This window comes from Bufo bufo, chromosome 9 (genome assembly GCF_905171765.1).
Source record: "Bufo bufo chromosome 9, aBufBuf1.1, whole genome shotgun sequence".
NCBI lineage: Eukaryota > Metazoa > Chordata > Amphibia > Anura > Bufonidae > Bufo > Bufo bufo.
Genome location: NC_053397.1, coordinates 205,320,819 through 205,337,302, shown reverse-complemented (window position 1 = coordinate 205,337,302; position 16,484 = coordinate 205,320,819). Strand labels below are relative to the sequence as shown.

Sequence of the window (16,484 nt, the reverse complement as noted above, 5' to 3'; positions counted from 1 at the left end):
CCACTTGTTCGCGCAGCCGGCATCTCTTCTGTCTTCTTTTGTGAGGAATAGGACCTTTGATGACGTCACTACGTTCATCACATGGTCCGTCACATGATCCATCACCATGGTAAAAGATCATGTGATGGACCATGTGATGAGAGCAGTGACGTCATCAAAGGTCCTTTTCCTCACAAAAGAAGACAGAAGAGATGCCGGCTGCGCGAACAAGTGGATTAAGGTGAGTTAAATTATAATTATTATTTTTTTAACCCCTCCAGTGCTATTGTACTATGCATTCTGTATTCAGAATGCTATTATTTTCCCTTATAACCATGTTATAAAGGGAAATAATACAATCTACACAACCTTGAACCCAAACCTGAACTTCTGTGAAGAAATTCGGGTCTGGGTACCACATTCAGTTTTTTATCACGCGCGTGCAAAACACATTGCACCCGCGCGACAAAAACTGAACAACGGAACGCAATCGCAGTCAAAACTGACTGCAATTGCGTCCCTACTCGCGCGGGTTTGCCGCAATGCACCGGGACGCATCCGGACCTAATCCAGATGGTATATACACAATATGCACCTTTGGTGCCCCCACTGATTACAAAAACAGGAGGCCATGTCCACCGTTTAAATGGAGCACTGGTCGAGCATGACCACTACCACTCCATTCAAAATCTCTGGTAGCCAAGGCCTGTACTCCATTATCTCTGGCAGTACCATAAAGATGAATAGAGAGCAGTGCTCCATTCAAACGAGATTGTGATCCCAGTGGAAAGACCTCCATTGAAACAGTCATCCTCCAACCAGTGGATAGGGGAAAACTTGTAATCAAAATCCCCCTTTTAAGGAGTTGTGTCACCTCAGACATTGGTGGCATATTGTTAGGATATGCCCCCAATGTCAGATAGGTGCAGATACCACCTCTGAGATCTGCACCTCTCTCTAGAACTAGGCCCAGAAAGCGAACAAGACTGCACAGTGTATGCGCGGCATGCTCTCCATTCACTTCAATGGGAGTTCCGAAATTAGTCAAGCGAGCACTCGGCTATTTTCGGAATTCGCATAGAAATGAATGGAGAGAGCAATGCGCAAGCATGGCCACCGCTGTATTCACCTCTATGGGACTGCTGGAAATAGCCAGAGGGCGAATGGAGGGTGACCCTGTATGCGCGGCTGTTCCTCGTTCACTTGCAGGGGTCCTGTTCTCGAGATAGGAGCAGTTCTCATAGGTGGGACCCGCTCTTATGACATTGGTGGCATATGCTAGCGATATGCCAAAAATATCTGAGGTAAGACAACCCCTTTAAGCATGATCATACTGCATGAAGGACAAAAAACCCCTCTTCAATATAAAAGACTGTGTGGTATGATGCTGCTATGGACAGTTAGGGGCACAGTGTTGGGTGGGGGTCATCTCTTTGATAGTCTAGGTCAGGGATGGCCAACCTGAGGCTCCCCAGCTGTTGCAAAACTACAACTCCCAGCATACTCACATTGCCTACAGCTATCAGCCTACAGCAGGGCATGGTGGGAGTTGTAGTTTTTCAACACCTGGAGAGCCGCAGGTTGGCCATCCCTGGTCTAGGTAGATATGTCATCATTGACACATAGATCTCTTTGTGTCCAAATATCAGATTATTCTTGTTTGGACGTAGATTTTGAATGCTACTTACAATACGTCCAGGAGATCCTTTTTTCCCAGATTCACCTCTTTCACCCTGCAGGAAGGAATATTAATATATAATTGTAATCACATTGAAAGATAAGAAGATTACACATTCAACAAGATCAGTAGTTCATTTACCTTTAAACCTGGGCTGCCCTCATCTCCCAGGGGACCATCAGGACCTCGTGGACCCTAAAGAAAAAGATTGAGTAGCCATATATCAGTGAAAAATGAACAGAAGAGGCACTGGGTATATAGATCACTATAAAAAAACGAATGGTCCTCTGCATAAATCCTCATCATTCTGCATGGAAACCTGCTAAAAAAAGGTTCTGTTTCCCCTACAGCGCCACCACAGGGGACATGAAGTCCTGTTGAACTCAATGGCCAGTCTGTGTAATCCATGGACATGCTGGATCCTCCAGTAAGAAAGTCTTTCTACCCCCTCCAACTAACTGATGGAGATTCCGAATGAGGGATTGCCCTCTATTTTTCACATGGAAATGGATTTTCTAAACCAGATAACCCCTCCAAGGAAAATCCTCAGACATATTTGTCAAACATCAGTGTGAGAGAATTATAGATTATGTTGATCTTTTTAGCACATTTCATCATGATTTACTAGAAACATCTTGTTGCATTTGCTCAAAAAACCCTTCAGCTTTCCTCAGTTTCCAGATCACTGCAATCGGTAAAACTGACCGGTTTTTAATGGTTAAAATGCCAAAAGGAGGATGACATTAATACTGAAGGGAAGAGAAATTCCATGGGGAGACATAGAGTTAGTGGTTAGCAGGTTCATACACGCTCTCCAGGAATGTGACTTTCCATCTGAATCTAGAACATGAATGGAAGAAAGTGCATGATGCGCCATATCCTTCCCATTAGTAGCAGTGCTCACCTGGTGGTGGCGCCCTCCTCCCCCTTGAGAATCCTGGACAATTTTGGTAACTTATATTTAAATGTTTTGAAGTCCCAGAAAGAGGACATGTCTTGGAAAACCATCCAAGGAAAATCTGTAAATGGTTTACAGTAGCAACAACGTAGATGGGATTTTACAAAATCTCATCCACACAGTGCAAAAACAAAAATCACCAGCAGAAATTGACCTGAAGGGGATTTTAAATCCACAGCATTTCAATTTATGCTGCAGATTTCCACCGGAGATTTCAACCACTGCAATGTACAGGGTGAAATCTGCAGCCAAATCCACATGTAAGACGGATTTTGCTGCAGATTTAGGGCTCGTTCACACGAACGTGTGAAGCCCGTGCTGTGAACCGCAAATTGCGGCCCGCAATGCATGGGCACCGTCCGTGGGACAGGCGCAAGGAATCGCAGACCCATTCACTTGAATGGGTCCACGATCCTTCAGTTCCGCAAAAAGATAGAACTTGCTCTATCTTTTTGCGGTGCGGAAGCACGGAACGGAACCCCAGAAAGCACTCCGTAGTGTTCCGTTCCGTTCTACCGTTCCACACTGTTCCGCATCTCCGGATTTGAAATGAATGGGTCCGCATCCGTGATGCGGAATGGTCATGAAACGGTGCCCGTGTATTGCGGATCGGTAAATGTGGTCCGCAATACGGCAACGGGCATCACACGTTTGTGTGAATGAGCCCTTGTTGTGGATTTTGCAGTGGACCTGCGGCAAAATCCATGGTGTAAATTCAGCTGTGGAAAATCCACGATGTGTGGCCGTAACTAGTGTTGAGCGAACTTGCAATTTGCAAGTTTGGCGTTCGGGTTATCTAAGAATTCCGTAATGGATTCCGTTACCACGGACCATAACGGAATTCTATAATGGATTGACTTCTATTATGACAGAATGCAATATGGAATGCCTCCTATAGACTTCCGTGGTGTATGCAGTCATAGAATTATGGTCCGTGGTAACGGAATCCATTACGGAATTCTTTGATAACCCGAACACCGAACTTGCAAATCGCAAGTGCGCTCAACACTAGTAACTTCGGGTATAAAATGCATGGCAAACGTAACATGAGTAATGTGCAGATTTATTGTGGATTTTGTTGTGAATTTGACACGGATTTAACCCTGTGACTTGCAAAGGGTGGAATCCAAGGTGGAAATCTGCAGCACAGATGAACATTTACGTGGTTGACTTTTTAAAGTCTCTTCCACGTGGCTGGTACTGTAAAACACTGTGGATTTGCCATATGCAGATCCGTGGTGGGAAATCTGCAGCATGTAGACAAGCTCTTGTCGATCTTACAAGTACATGCAGAAGGTCATTTAAATAGTGTAAGAACGTAATTACTGGGCCAGAGAATGGATAGCCAAGGGAAGATGCATCCACGGAATAAATCATACTTGGGTAAATGGGGGAGGTGATGGGATTCTCTTTGTGGTCTTTAGCACCCAAGCATCTCAATACTTTCCTCCACCATAGAGAGTGTTTCTTGGCACTTCCTCCTTAATTTCTCATGATCACAAGTATTCGGTACCTCTGGCGCTTACTTGTCTTCTTGTTCCACATCTGGATTAGATGTGATCGCTCCATGACTTAGAGAGAGACCAGGCTACTTCCAGTTTTATGGCTCAGCCGTAAGCCTTCGCTTTGTGCAGCTTCAGAGCAGGTCATTTAATTAGCTTGCACTCTGTGTCTAATTAGCATTTTTCTCTTCGAGTCTTCTCAGAACATATGCATAAACAAATACATCAGCATTTTGGTTACGTCTGACAAACAGGCCACCGCTAGTCGCGCAGAAATGCTTTACAGCTGCCTCCGGATCCTTCCTCAGTAGTAAGATTGTTCGGAGAAATATGTCAGCCAGGACTCCAATCGCAAACAGAAACGCTAACGTCGCTAATTTATATTCAATGGGGAGTCAAACTATGGTAAATCCAAAGTCTTGTCCAGTATGGACAACCTGGATGACCAACTGTGATTGTGGGGTGATCTGAGAGGTAAGTGCTTGTAAGCATCACAGGCATCATACCCATTGCTTTCTGTCTAAAGAGGTATTTCCAAATTCTCTCATTGTCCTCCGGAAAGGCCATCGGTATCTGATCAGCAGGGGTCCGATACCCTGCACCCCTACACCACAGGCCATCAGTATCTGATCAGCAGGGGTCCGATACCCTGCACCCCCACACCACAGGCCATCAGTATCTGATCAGCAGGGGTCCAATACCCTGAACCCCCGCACCACAGGCCATCAGTATCTGATCAGCAGGGGTCCGATACCCTGCACCCCCACACCACAGGCCATCAGTATCTGATCAGCAGGGATCCAATACCCTGCACCCCCACACCACAGGCCATCAGTATCTGATCAGCAGGGGTCCAATACCCTGCACCCCCACACCACAGGCCATCAGTATCTGATCAGCAGGGGTCCGATACCCTGCACCCCCACACCACAGGCCATCAGTATCTGATCAGCAGGGGTCCAATACCCTGAACCCCGCACCACAGGCCATCAGTATCTGATCAGCAGGGGTCCAATACCCTGCACCCCCACACCACAGGCCATCAGTATCTGATCAGCAGGGGTCCGATACCCTGCACCCCCACACCACAGGCCATCAGTATCTGATCAGCAGGGGTCCAATACCCTGAACCCCGCACCACAGGCCATCAGTATCTGATCAGCAGGGGTCCAATACCCTGCACCCCCACACCACAGGCCATCAGTATCTGATCAGCAGGGGTCCGATACCCTGCACCCCCACACCACAGGCCATCAGTATCTGATCAGCAGGGATCCAATACCCTGCACCCCCACACCACAGGCCATCAGTATCTGATCAGCAGGGGTCCAATACCCTGAACCCCGCACCACAGGCCATCAGTATCTGATCAGCAGGGGTCCAATACCCTGCACCCCCACACCACAGGACATCAGTATCTGATCAGCAGGGGTCCAATACCCTGCACCCCCACACCACAGGACATCAGTATCTGATCAGCAGGGGTCCAATACCCTGCACCCCCACACCACAGGCCATCAGTATCTGATCAGCAGGGATCCAATACCCTGCACCCCCACACCACAGGCCATCAGTATCTGATCAGCATGGGTCCGATACCCTGCACCCCCGCACCCCAGGCCATCAGTCTGATCAGCAAGGGTCCGATACCCTGCACCCCCACACCACAGGCCATCAGTATCTGATCAGCAGGGATCCAATACCCTGCACCCCCACACCACAGGCCATCAGTCTGATCAGCAAGGGTCCGATACCCTGCACCCCTACACAACAGGCCATCAGTATCTGATCAGCATGGGTCCGATACCCTGCACCCCCGCACCCCAGGTCATCAGTCTGATCAGCAGGGGTCCAATACCCTGAACCCCGCACCACAGGCCATCAGTATCTGATCAGCAGGGGTCCAATACCCTAAACCCCGCACCACAGGCCATCAGTATCTGATCAGCAGGGGTCCAATACCCTGAACCCCCGCACCACAGGCCATCAGTATCTGATCAGCAGGGGTCCAATACCCTGCACCCCCGCACCCCAGGCCATCAGTCTGATCAGCAAGGGTCCGATACCCTGCACCCCCACACCACAGGCCATCAGTATCTGATCAGCAGGGATCCAATACCCTGCACCCCCACACCACAGGCCATCAGTATCTGATCAGCAGGGGTCCGATACCCTGCACCCCTACACAACAGGCCATCAGTATCTGATCAGCATGGGTCCGATACCCTGCACCCCCGCACCCCAGGTCATCAGTCTGATCAGCAGGGGTCCAATACCCTGAACCCCGCACCACAGGCCATCAGTATCTGATCAGCAGGGGTCCAATACCCTGAACCCCGCACCACAGGCCATCAGTATCTGATCAGCAGGGGTCCAATACCCTGAACCCCCGCACCACAGGCCATCAGTATCTGATCAGCATGGGTCCGATACCCTGCACCCCCGCACCCCAGGCCATCAGTCTGATTAGCAAGGGTCCGATACCCTGCACCCCCACACCACAGGCCATCAGTATCTGATCAGCAGGGATCCAATACCCTGCACCCCCACACCACAGGCCATCAGTCTGATCAGCAAGGGTCCGATACCCTGCACCCCCACACCACAGGCTATCAGTATCTGATCAGCAGGGGTCCAATACCCTGAACCCCCGCACCACAGGCCATCAGTATCTGATCAGCATGGATCCAATACCCTGAACCCCTGCACCACAGGCCATCAGTCTGATCAGCAGGGGTCCAATACCCTGAACCCCGCACCACAGGCCATCAGTATCTGATCAGCAGGGGTCCAATACCCTGAACCCCGCACCACAGGCCATCAGTATCTGATCAGCATGGGTCCGATACCCTGCACCCCCGCACCCCAGGCCATCAGTCTGATTAGCAAGGGTCCGATACCCTGCACCCCCACACCACAGGCCATCAGTATCTGATCAGCAGGGATCCAATACCCTGCACCCCCACACCACAGGCCATCAGTCTGATCAGCAAGGGTCCGATACCCTGCACCCCCACACCACAGGCCATCAGTATCTGATCAGCAGGGGTCCGATACCCTGCACCCCTACACAACAGGCCATCAGTATCTGATCAGCATGGGTCCGATACCCTGCACCCCCGCACCCCAGGTCATCAGTCTGATCAGCAGGGGTCCAATACCCTGAACCCCGCACCACAGGCCATCAGTATCTGATCAGCAGGGGTCCAATACCCTGAACCCCGCACCACAGGCCATCAGTATCTGATCAGCAGGGGTCCAATACCCTGAACCCCTGCACCACAGGCCATCAGTATCTGATCAGCAGGGGTCCAATACCCTGAACCCCCGCACCACAGGCCATCAGTATCTGATCAGCATGGATCCAATACCCTGAACCCCTGCACCACAGGCCATCAGTATCTGATCAGCAGGGGTCCAATACCCTGAACCCCCGCACCACAGGCCATCAGTATCTGATCAGCAGGGGTCCAATACCCTGAACCCCCGCACCACAGGCCATCAGTATCTGATCAGCAGGGGTCCAATACCCTGAACCCCCGCACCACAGGCCATCAGTATCTGATCAGCAGGGGTCCAATACCCTGAACCCCCGCACCACAGGCCATCAGTATCTGATCAGCAGGGGTCCAATACCCTGAACCCCTGCTAATCAACTGTTTCAGTGTAGCTCAATGTGTCATTGGAGCAGTGCTGCAGTAACCAGCTTTGTCCACTACACAATGCATGGAACTGCGCCTAGGCCACATGACCGTGACGTCACCTGAGGATAGGTCATCAGTATAAAACAGTTGGAAGACCCCTTTATTCATGTTAACCATAATTCATGATATAGAGAAGACCAAAGCATACTTACTCTTTGCCCTTTTGGACCTTGTATTCCTGGTAGTCCCCTTTGCCCAGCAGGACCCTAAGATGGAAAGAATTTGGTGAACAACCAGAATGACCCGTCAATGCATCTACACGTCTCTATCTGACTGGCTTGTAAATCACTAAAAATCCAACTATATCTTGTAACCAGCAGCAAAAAAAAAAATCAACTTATCTTTGATCTTTCACTTACTGGTAATCCTGGTGGGCCAACTGGTCCAGGTATGCCGGGGGTTCCCGGATAGCCCTAAAAGTTTTAATTAAAAGCAAAAGTTAAAACTTCAGAAATTTACACACACATTATATGCAGTATGTTGCACTATGTTGTTTTATTTTTACAAATTATTTTTTGCTGTGTTTTAAAGCTTTTTTGTTGTAACACTTCAAGGATTCCTTTACAGATAGTTTTTTCTGACAGTTTTTTTGGGGCTTGTAAAAAAAAAACAATAAGGTCAATGAGTGTTTTCTTGGTTATGATTTTTTAGCCACGTATTTTTGACATGCATTTTTTATGTGTATTTTTTCCTATAGGCAAGTACATTAGAAAACAACTGAATTTTCCATTGACTTATAATTCACATCTGGCCACTATGTTTTTTATTCCACAAAAAAAGGTAGCATTTTTGCTTAAAGTGACATATCACAGATTTTGATCTGTGGGGGTTGTGTGTTATGACCCCCACCAATTGATAGATTGAGAATAGAGAAGCACTTATATAGAGCGCTCTCACTCCTCGCTGCAGGAGATGGAATAGAGACAGGCCCAACAGACTTTCTATTGAGCTCATGTGGGGGCTCCTCTATCCTTTTTCAAATGATCGGTGGGGGTCTCAGCACATTCTCCACTGATGAGCAGGCGATTGCTGGGAAGGAACGCTCCCTCTGCTGCATCATCCCGTCTAAAGGGACCTGACCACTCGAAGCTCTGCCCCTTTCAGGTAAGCCATGCCTCCTTGGAAAGTATTGTGGAAATGAATTGCTCTAAATTGCAGCCAAAATCATATCAATTTGCTCCACTTTTTAGAAATATTTTAGGTGCAAACACATTAGTAAATCTGGGCTACAGTGAAAAAATAAAAGCAGCAAAAAGTGTAGAAATGCCTAAAAGCGCAATGTAAAAAACAATCATGAAAAAATGAAATATATATACAGTATATATTTTAAAATAACATCTGTTTTCAAAAAATGCTAAAAAAAAAAAAAAAAGAGAAAAACAGTAAAGATCACTCTGAAACAGCTTTTTACATGTCTCTATATGAGTATGGGTGAAGGAATATTACATATGGGTGCAGGGAAAGTATGTTAAATTTGGGTGCATCAGCTCATCCTCCATTTATCAATGATGTCTTGAGAAGAACACTTTCCAATGGGAAATCAAGTAACTTAATTTAAAGGAGTTCTTCAGGATTTTAATATTGACGGCCTATCCTCAGGATAGGTCATCAATATCAGATTGTTGGGTGTCTGACTCCTGGCACCCCCTCCAATCAACTGTATGAAGAGGTCACAACGTTCCAGTGAGCGCTAAGGCCTCTTCCTAGGCCGGTGACATAACGTTCTTCAGTCACATGGCCTAGGCGCAGCTCAGTCCCATCCAAGTGCATGGGGCTGGGCTGTAATACCAAGCACGGCCGCTATACAATAATATAAACCACTACTGTGCTGCTTTATTTTGCTGTGCAAGTTGCAGAGCACTTCTATGGGAGTTTTGGTGCAGGCAGGTTGTGTTTCTCTGCATGCGCAGTACGTTTCGCCACCATTCTTCGTGATGGGGTAGACAGACTGCCTACGGATGAAGCAGTCCCTTCTGTTTGGGTGCAGAAAGTATCATTTAATGTCTGTGGTTTTGAGCATGTGAAAGTTATGTTTTGAAGTGCAAAGCGCACATAGTTGTGGTGAACCCTGTGTAGGTAGCGCCTATAGGGACTGGAGAAAATCTTTGTAACATGGTTCCAGTTAGACAAATTCTGCCGTTTTGCAAATTCTTCTAACCCTATATGTCCTGTGGCAATTTATAGAGAGACGTTAAATTTCATTTCCATGAAATAAGTCTTGTAATGTTACCCCGGTGGTCAGTACAACGGTTCAAAGTAAAAATGGTAATGATGGAAACTTATTTCAGTCTTGAATAGCTCAGCAGAAAGTCGGAAAATCTGCAAGATCCATTGAAACCACAAAACAATCTTTACGTAACTTCCTGGTACCAGTCTGTCAGCGAGCCTTCTCTGCCAGAGGAAATGTGTTCATTCTGCTGCAGGCAATCCCTGCATTATCCATTAGATGTGTATTATATAACATTGTACATAGCAGTTCATCTGTAGAGGCAGGAATGCTGCCCTATTACTAGTGGTGGTTAACCACTGCTGGGAAAACAGGATGAAATGCAAGCAACGGAGCTTCATGGCAACATGTTAATGAAGTGGGGGGAAAACTGTAACTTCAATTATTTCCTATAGAAATCAAGATCCTGCACAGATCAGGTCAGATTTTTGACATCAGTCACAGCGATCGCACATTTTTAATGTGTAATTTGTTCAATCAAAGCTTTGTAGCTCCCCAGCCTTAAAGGCTATGGACACCTTCAGGGGCATTTTTTTTATTATTGCATTTTACTCATTTTAGGCTAAAAAAACCCAATTTTTTTAATTGGTCGTTATTAAAAATGTTCAGCCGTTTCTGAAATACAAGGGTTAAAAAAATCTGTCTGTTTGCAAGGTGTCAGCTCTTATCTCTGATTTCCTGACCTCACAAACACTTATATAAACCATAAGCTCTAATGAGTGTTTATGAGGTCAGCGGATCAGAGATAAGAGCTACATATGAGGCGCCAGATGACGAGAGTCAAAGAAAACAGACTGTGACACATTGCAAACAACAGATTTTTAACCCTTGTAACTCAGAAATGGCTAAACATTTTTAATAAAGACCAATTGAAAAAAAATATTTTTAGCCCAAAATGAGTAAAATGCAAGTATAAAAGAAAATTTCCCCCAAGTTGTCCATAGCCGATACAGTTGGAACTTTTTAATTTTTTATTAAATTTACATGTTAAATTTTAATTTGGAGGATATTTCAACTCAGAAGATCAAGGTCAAGGAAGGGACTGGAGAACGATCAAGGTTAAGGAAGGGACTGGAGAACGAGCCATCAGACAACCTCTATGCTGGATTTATGACTAGACGGCTTTCTGCAGCTACTATGTAGTGTAAAATAGGCTAAAAAGGCAAAATTTAGCAATTGTTTTTTAAATATAAAAAATATGTCATTCACTGTTGTGTCGAAAAAAGATTGTGCCAACATCAAGATTTTACACCCGGGAGTTTGCAAAAGCTGACATATTTTGCCACAGTCTCCCTTTTAGTTAATTAAAAAAAAAATCTAATGTATGGAAACATCTTGGAATGTGATTGGTTACTAAGAGCAACTGCAGCACTTTTTTCAGCATTAAATGATTATTTCCATCTGGACATTCATGGCACATCCACAGGATCCAGACCCCTATCTAGTGGTCTTTTTGTGAATAGAGAGGTGGTTGCGCATGCACAGTTGTCTATTCACTTCCATGGGAGTCCCAAAAACAGCAGATTAAGCGTGCTCAGCTATTTCCACCGACTGTGTGAATCCTGTATTGCGGCACAGACCCATTGACTTGAATGGGTCAGCGAACCACAATATACGGCAAAAAATAGGACATGTTCTATCTTATGTGGTGCGGAGGCATGGATCAAAAAACCAACGGAAGCACTTCTGTGGGCCTCCGATCCGTACCTCAGTTCCGCACCGCTCCGTATCTTGCGAATTGCAGACCCATTGAAGTCAATGGGTCCGCATCCTTGATAGGGGTTTCACAGGGCCAACTGCAGACCCGCTGTTTGCAGGTCGCAATACGGGCACAGGGGCACACACGATCATGTGAATGAGCTCTTACCCTGTGGATTTGCCAAAAATGTCCGGATGGGAATAACCCCTGATGTTTCATACATGGGGTGCACATTCTTCAAGCAGTTACCGTAACAACAGTTAAGGAAGCAGACATTTTTTATGTGGTTATGGACTTTACATTTACACAGTGGCTATACCTGTGTCCCTTTTTCACCCAAAGGACCTTCAGGACCAGGACTACCACGTTCTCCCTGAAAAAAAAAAGAAAAAAGTAAGGCTGTACATGAAATAAGGGATAATAATAGTAATTTATAAGACTTAATAACAAGTAAATATGTTTTAACCCCTTGAGGACCGGGTCGTGAGTAAATGAACATGCTTTCTGTCTCTTTGCATGCGGTCATAACTCATTTATTTTGAGGGTGACATTGCTGCACAGGGCATTATTTTTACTGGGCCGAGTGGATTTCATTTATACCTTAGCATCTAATATAGATTACATTTTTGATCTTAGGAAAAATACAAAAATAATTATTCTACAGTGTTTTCTTTATTTTTAACGCGAAGCATGAGGAAATTCGGCTTTGCGGCGAATCGAATTTTCCCTGAAATTCAGATCGAATTCCACTTTGTCCGAATCAGTTCGATCAACACTAGTGATTGTCGATAGGTCGGATCCCCACGATCATATCCTAGCAATATACTGTACCATCACTTTATGAGATGGGAATACCCCTCCAAGTGTACCCTAACAACAGACAATATATGGTCAATGGAACAATTGCATTTTGTAATTTTGATTGGCTGTTTGCTGTGACTTACCAAACACAGGACTGTAACCTTAAAAATGGTCCAGTTGTGAGATATTCTCTTTACTTCATAATAGTGGTGCCCCCTAGTGTTTAATATGTATAGCAACGTGTACATCCACCTACTCCGCTCCGTTCATTCCTTTACCTGCCACCAGCCGTATCTACTGTTAGAAGCTGTGGCAGTTACAGGGAGAGAGCTGCAGCGGAAAGGACACACCCCTGAGCTGTGATAGGTACAGAGCTGCAGCAGAAAGAACATGCCCCTTGAGCTGTGATAGGCAGAGAGTTGCAGCAGAAAGGACATGTATCAGGAATAAAGGACACGTCCCCTGAGCTGTGGTAGGCAGAGAGCTGCAGTAGAAAGAACACGCCCCTTGAGCTGTGATAGGCAGAGAGTTGCAGCAGAAAGGACATGTATCAGGAATAAAGGACACGTCCCCTGAGCTGTGGTAGGCAGAGAGCTGCAGTAGAAAGAACGCGCCCCTTGAGCTGTGATAGGCAGAGAGTTGCAGCAGAAAGGACATGTATCAGGAATAAAGGACACGTCCCCTGAGCTGTGGTAGGCAGAGAGCTGCAGCAGAAAGAACACGCCCCTTGAGCTGTGATAGGCAGAGAGTTGCAGCAGAAAGGACATGTATCAGGAATAAAGGACACGTCCCCTGAGCTGTGGTAGGCAGAGAGCTGCAGCAGAAACGATATGCCTTAGTAATAAAGGACACGTCCCCAGCCATCTTTACTTTTTGCTGAATATTTACCCCCTTATTCCATGTACTGTATATTATGTGCACATAATACTGAAGCCATGTTTCCATGACTTACATAATTACCTCACTTAAAGGGATTCTGTCACCTCTTTTTACCCTATAGAGATGCGGACATGCACGGCTAGATCGCCGCTAGCATGTCCGCAATATACCTGTCCCATATCTCCGAGTGTAAAAAAAAAAGATTTTATTTATATGTAAATCAGCCTGGTAAGGAGCCCAAGGGGCTGCACTAACCGTTCTGGAGCCCAGCCCCGCCCCCCTGTGAAGGAGCCCAGCACCGCCTGTATCCACGAATCTCCTCCTTGCTCACAAAGTCAGATCGCTGCGAGCTCGCGCGTGCTGGCATCAGCCTCAAGGAAGGAACTGCGCATGCGTGAGCTTGCGCACAGTGAGATTACGACGATCTGACTTCGTGAGCAAGGAGGAGATTCGTGGATACAGGCGGTGCTGGGCTCCTTCACAGGGGGGCGGTGCTGGGCTCCAGAACGGTTAGTGAAGCCCCTTGGGCACCTTACCAGGCTGATTTACATATACGGTATATAAAATCATTTTTTACACTCAATAAAACCACTCCGAGATATGGGACAGGTATATTGCGGACATGCTAGCGGCGATCTAGCCGTGCATGTCCGCATCTCTATAGGGTAAAAAGAGGTGACGGAATCCCTTTAACAACAATTTATGGCTTTGAGCGATAATAGTTATTTGGAATTTTTGGACAAGCTGCCTCCATCTGTGCTTTCTGCTACAAGAAGTAATGCTTGGAGCAGAGATATCAATAAATCTTTATCTACCCCTTCACAGTGTGTTTGTATGAGACTATAATCCATATAACCCCTGTGTTGCAGGAATCCTTGCAGATATATTTCTCAAGACCTATAGACTCTCAGATATATTTCTCAAGACTGTTTTCATTCCAAGTGAAACATAACGCGGTAGGGCCGAATCAAAAGCAAAACATACTGTATATCCAATAATAAATCTAATATATAAAGCTGAGTGAATGTGTGCGTGTGTATGTCTGCTAAAGGAATCCGCACCGTCGCATTTACAATCACAAAATTTGGCACACAGGTACATCAGGTGTCTGGGAAGGTTTTAGACCAGGTCTCAGCTCTCTAGGAAGTACCGTTCCTGAGATATTCCAAAAAAATGCATTAGCCAATAGAAGTTTGGTCACATGACCCTTATCAGCCAATAGAAGATCACAGGTCCTCCAGCCTCCACATACACAGTTTTACTCCAGGTTTCCATAACAACCCAGCCATTTATCTTCACTGCTGTAGGAGAGCTTTAAAGGAAATCTGTCACCAGAATAATTGCTATTGAAGTAAAGCCATGTCCTAATAGCACTTAGTACCTTATTTCAAGATGTGCCTTTGTTATAGCAATAGATGTTTTTATCCAGTTTATTTGTTATGCAAATGAGCCAGTAAGGTGTCCAGAGGCACGTCACTCTTGCAGGAAGGAGCCCAGACATGCCCCCTGCCACAATGTGTCCACCCTTAAAAGACTTAAAACCCCGCCCCCAGGTCCTGCTAAGCCACGCCCCTTATCTGGTTATGCCACGCCCCTCCCACTGGGATTGGAAAAAATGAAGGTAAAAATCAACTTCTGTCAGCTGCAGAGGTAGGAGGGAGGGTGACTCTCTCCCTGCAGCTCACACTCAGACAGTACAGTGCTGCTGTCTTAGAGTGAGCTGTTCAAAAGGACACGCCCCCGATCCAGTAAAGGCCACGGTTAAGGGGGCAGGCCTGTGTGGAGGTCACTGTCAAGGGGGTGGTATGCTGTGAAAGTCACTGTTAAAGGGGAAGGCTGCTGTAAATGTCAAAGTTAAAGGGGTGGGCTGCTGTGGAGGTCCAATTTTAAGGGACGGGGCACTGTGAGAAAGTCAGTGTTAAGGGGTGGGGGGCTGTGGAGGTCACTGTTTTGTGGGCAGGGTGCTGTAGATGTCGCTGTTATAGTGGATAGTGTTGATATCTTTTAACGACAAACAATTAATTAAATAGATTAAATATACCCAAGCGAAGCCGGGTCCTTCAGCTAGTATTACATATTATTAACATTTTATGGTGGTGTCTGCTATATAAGAAAATCTCGGCTGAAGCATACACAGGAGGCTGACATTTTAAATGTTCTGCAGCATTGCTGTGTAGACTGGGGCAGAGCCATCAGTCATCTCATTATTATTAGAGATGGGAATTAAATGACATGAAATCTTTATTGTACTGCTAGAGGTCTAAATAAGAAAAGCAACACTATATGCATCGCTAAGGCACTATGTGCAGCTTCCCTATCCTGGAGACTGTATTGATCCATAGACTCTTTTGTGACTGATAAATCCCACGCATTGCAGTCTCCATAAAGCGCACACACTCTGCTGCACTTGTCTATACAGATTATAGGAAGGGGGTGTGTGCTTCTATAATTTGAAAAAAATAATACATGTGGGGGCGATCTAAAAATATTTTATTAGAAACAAATTATTTTCCAAGGGGATCATTTTGCATATTGAGAGATATTAATTTGTGTATGCCCCTTTCCCCACAAATGGCTCAATATGTGGGAATGCTTGGCAGATCTTTGCCTTTAACCAAGCAGTGATGCTGGCATCCTCATTTCTGAGAGGCACAGTTTGGTACAAGGCTCGTATTCTCTACAGATGTCTGGCCAATTTTGGTGTAGTCAGTCTATGTTGTTTACATACCATTGACTACATACTAGTGATTCTCCTCAAGTTCTGAGAAGAACCCTCCTGAGATACTGAAAACATGGCCACCATAGGTAGGTGTCTGACCCTCACTGACAGCTGGCAAGGGGTTAGTCCATTCTTGAAAATTCGGAGCAGTTGTCCATCCCCTCGCTATGAGACCCCCTCCCAAGGCTGGATTTATGGCATGTAGAAACCCTGCCAAGAAACCCCACAAAACATCATACATGCAATTTTTCAGGGTGCCCATGGTACCTTTTCTCCAGGATCTCCAGGTGGCCCAGGTTCTCCTGGCAACCCTTCAGGTCCCTACAAAACAAAAGCAA

General features: G+C 46.0%; 1 protein-coding gene across 1 annotated transcript in view; it reads right to left on the bottom strand.

Annotated features, from left to right (window-relative positions):
• COL24A1 (collagen type XXIV alpha 1 chain) overlaps positions 1–16,484 on the bottom strand; it is a 241,707-nt gene that overhangs the window by 68,558 nt on the left and 156,665 nt on the right. The window contains exons 25-30 of the mRNA XM_040407488.1: positions 16,414–16,467; positions 12,067–12,120; positions 8,181–8,234; positions 7,974–8,027; positions 1,799–1,852; positions 1,668–1,712 (exon numbers count right to left, since the gene is read on the bottom strand). Of these exons, the coding sequence (XP_040263422.1) occupies positions 1,668–1,712; positions 1,799–1,852; positions 7,974–8,027; positions 8,181–8,234; positions 12,067–12,120; positions 16,414–16,467 (315 nt within the window). The remainder of the gene's footprint in view (positions 1–1,667; positions 1,713–1,798; positions 1,853–7,973; positions 8,028–8,180; positions 8,235–12,066; positions 12,121–16,413; positions 16,468–16,484) is intronic.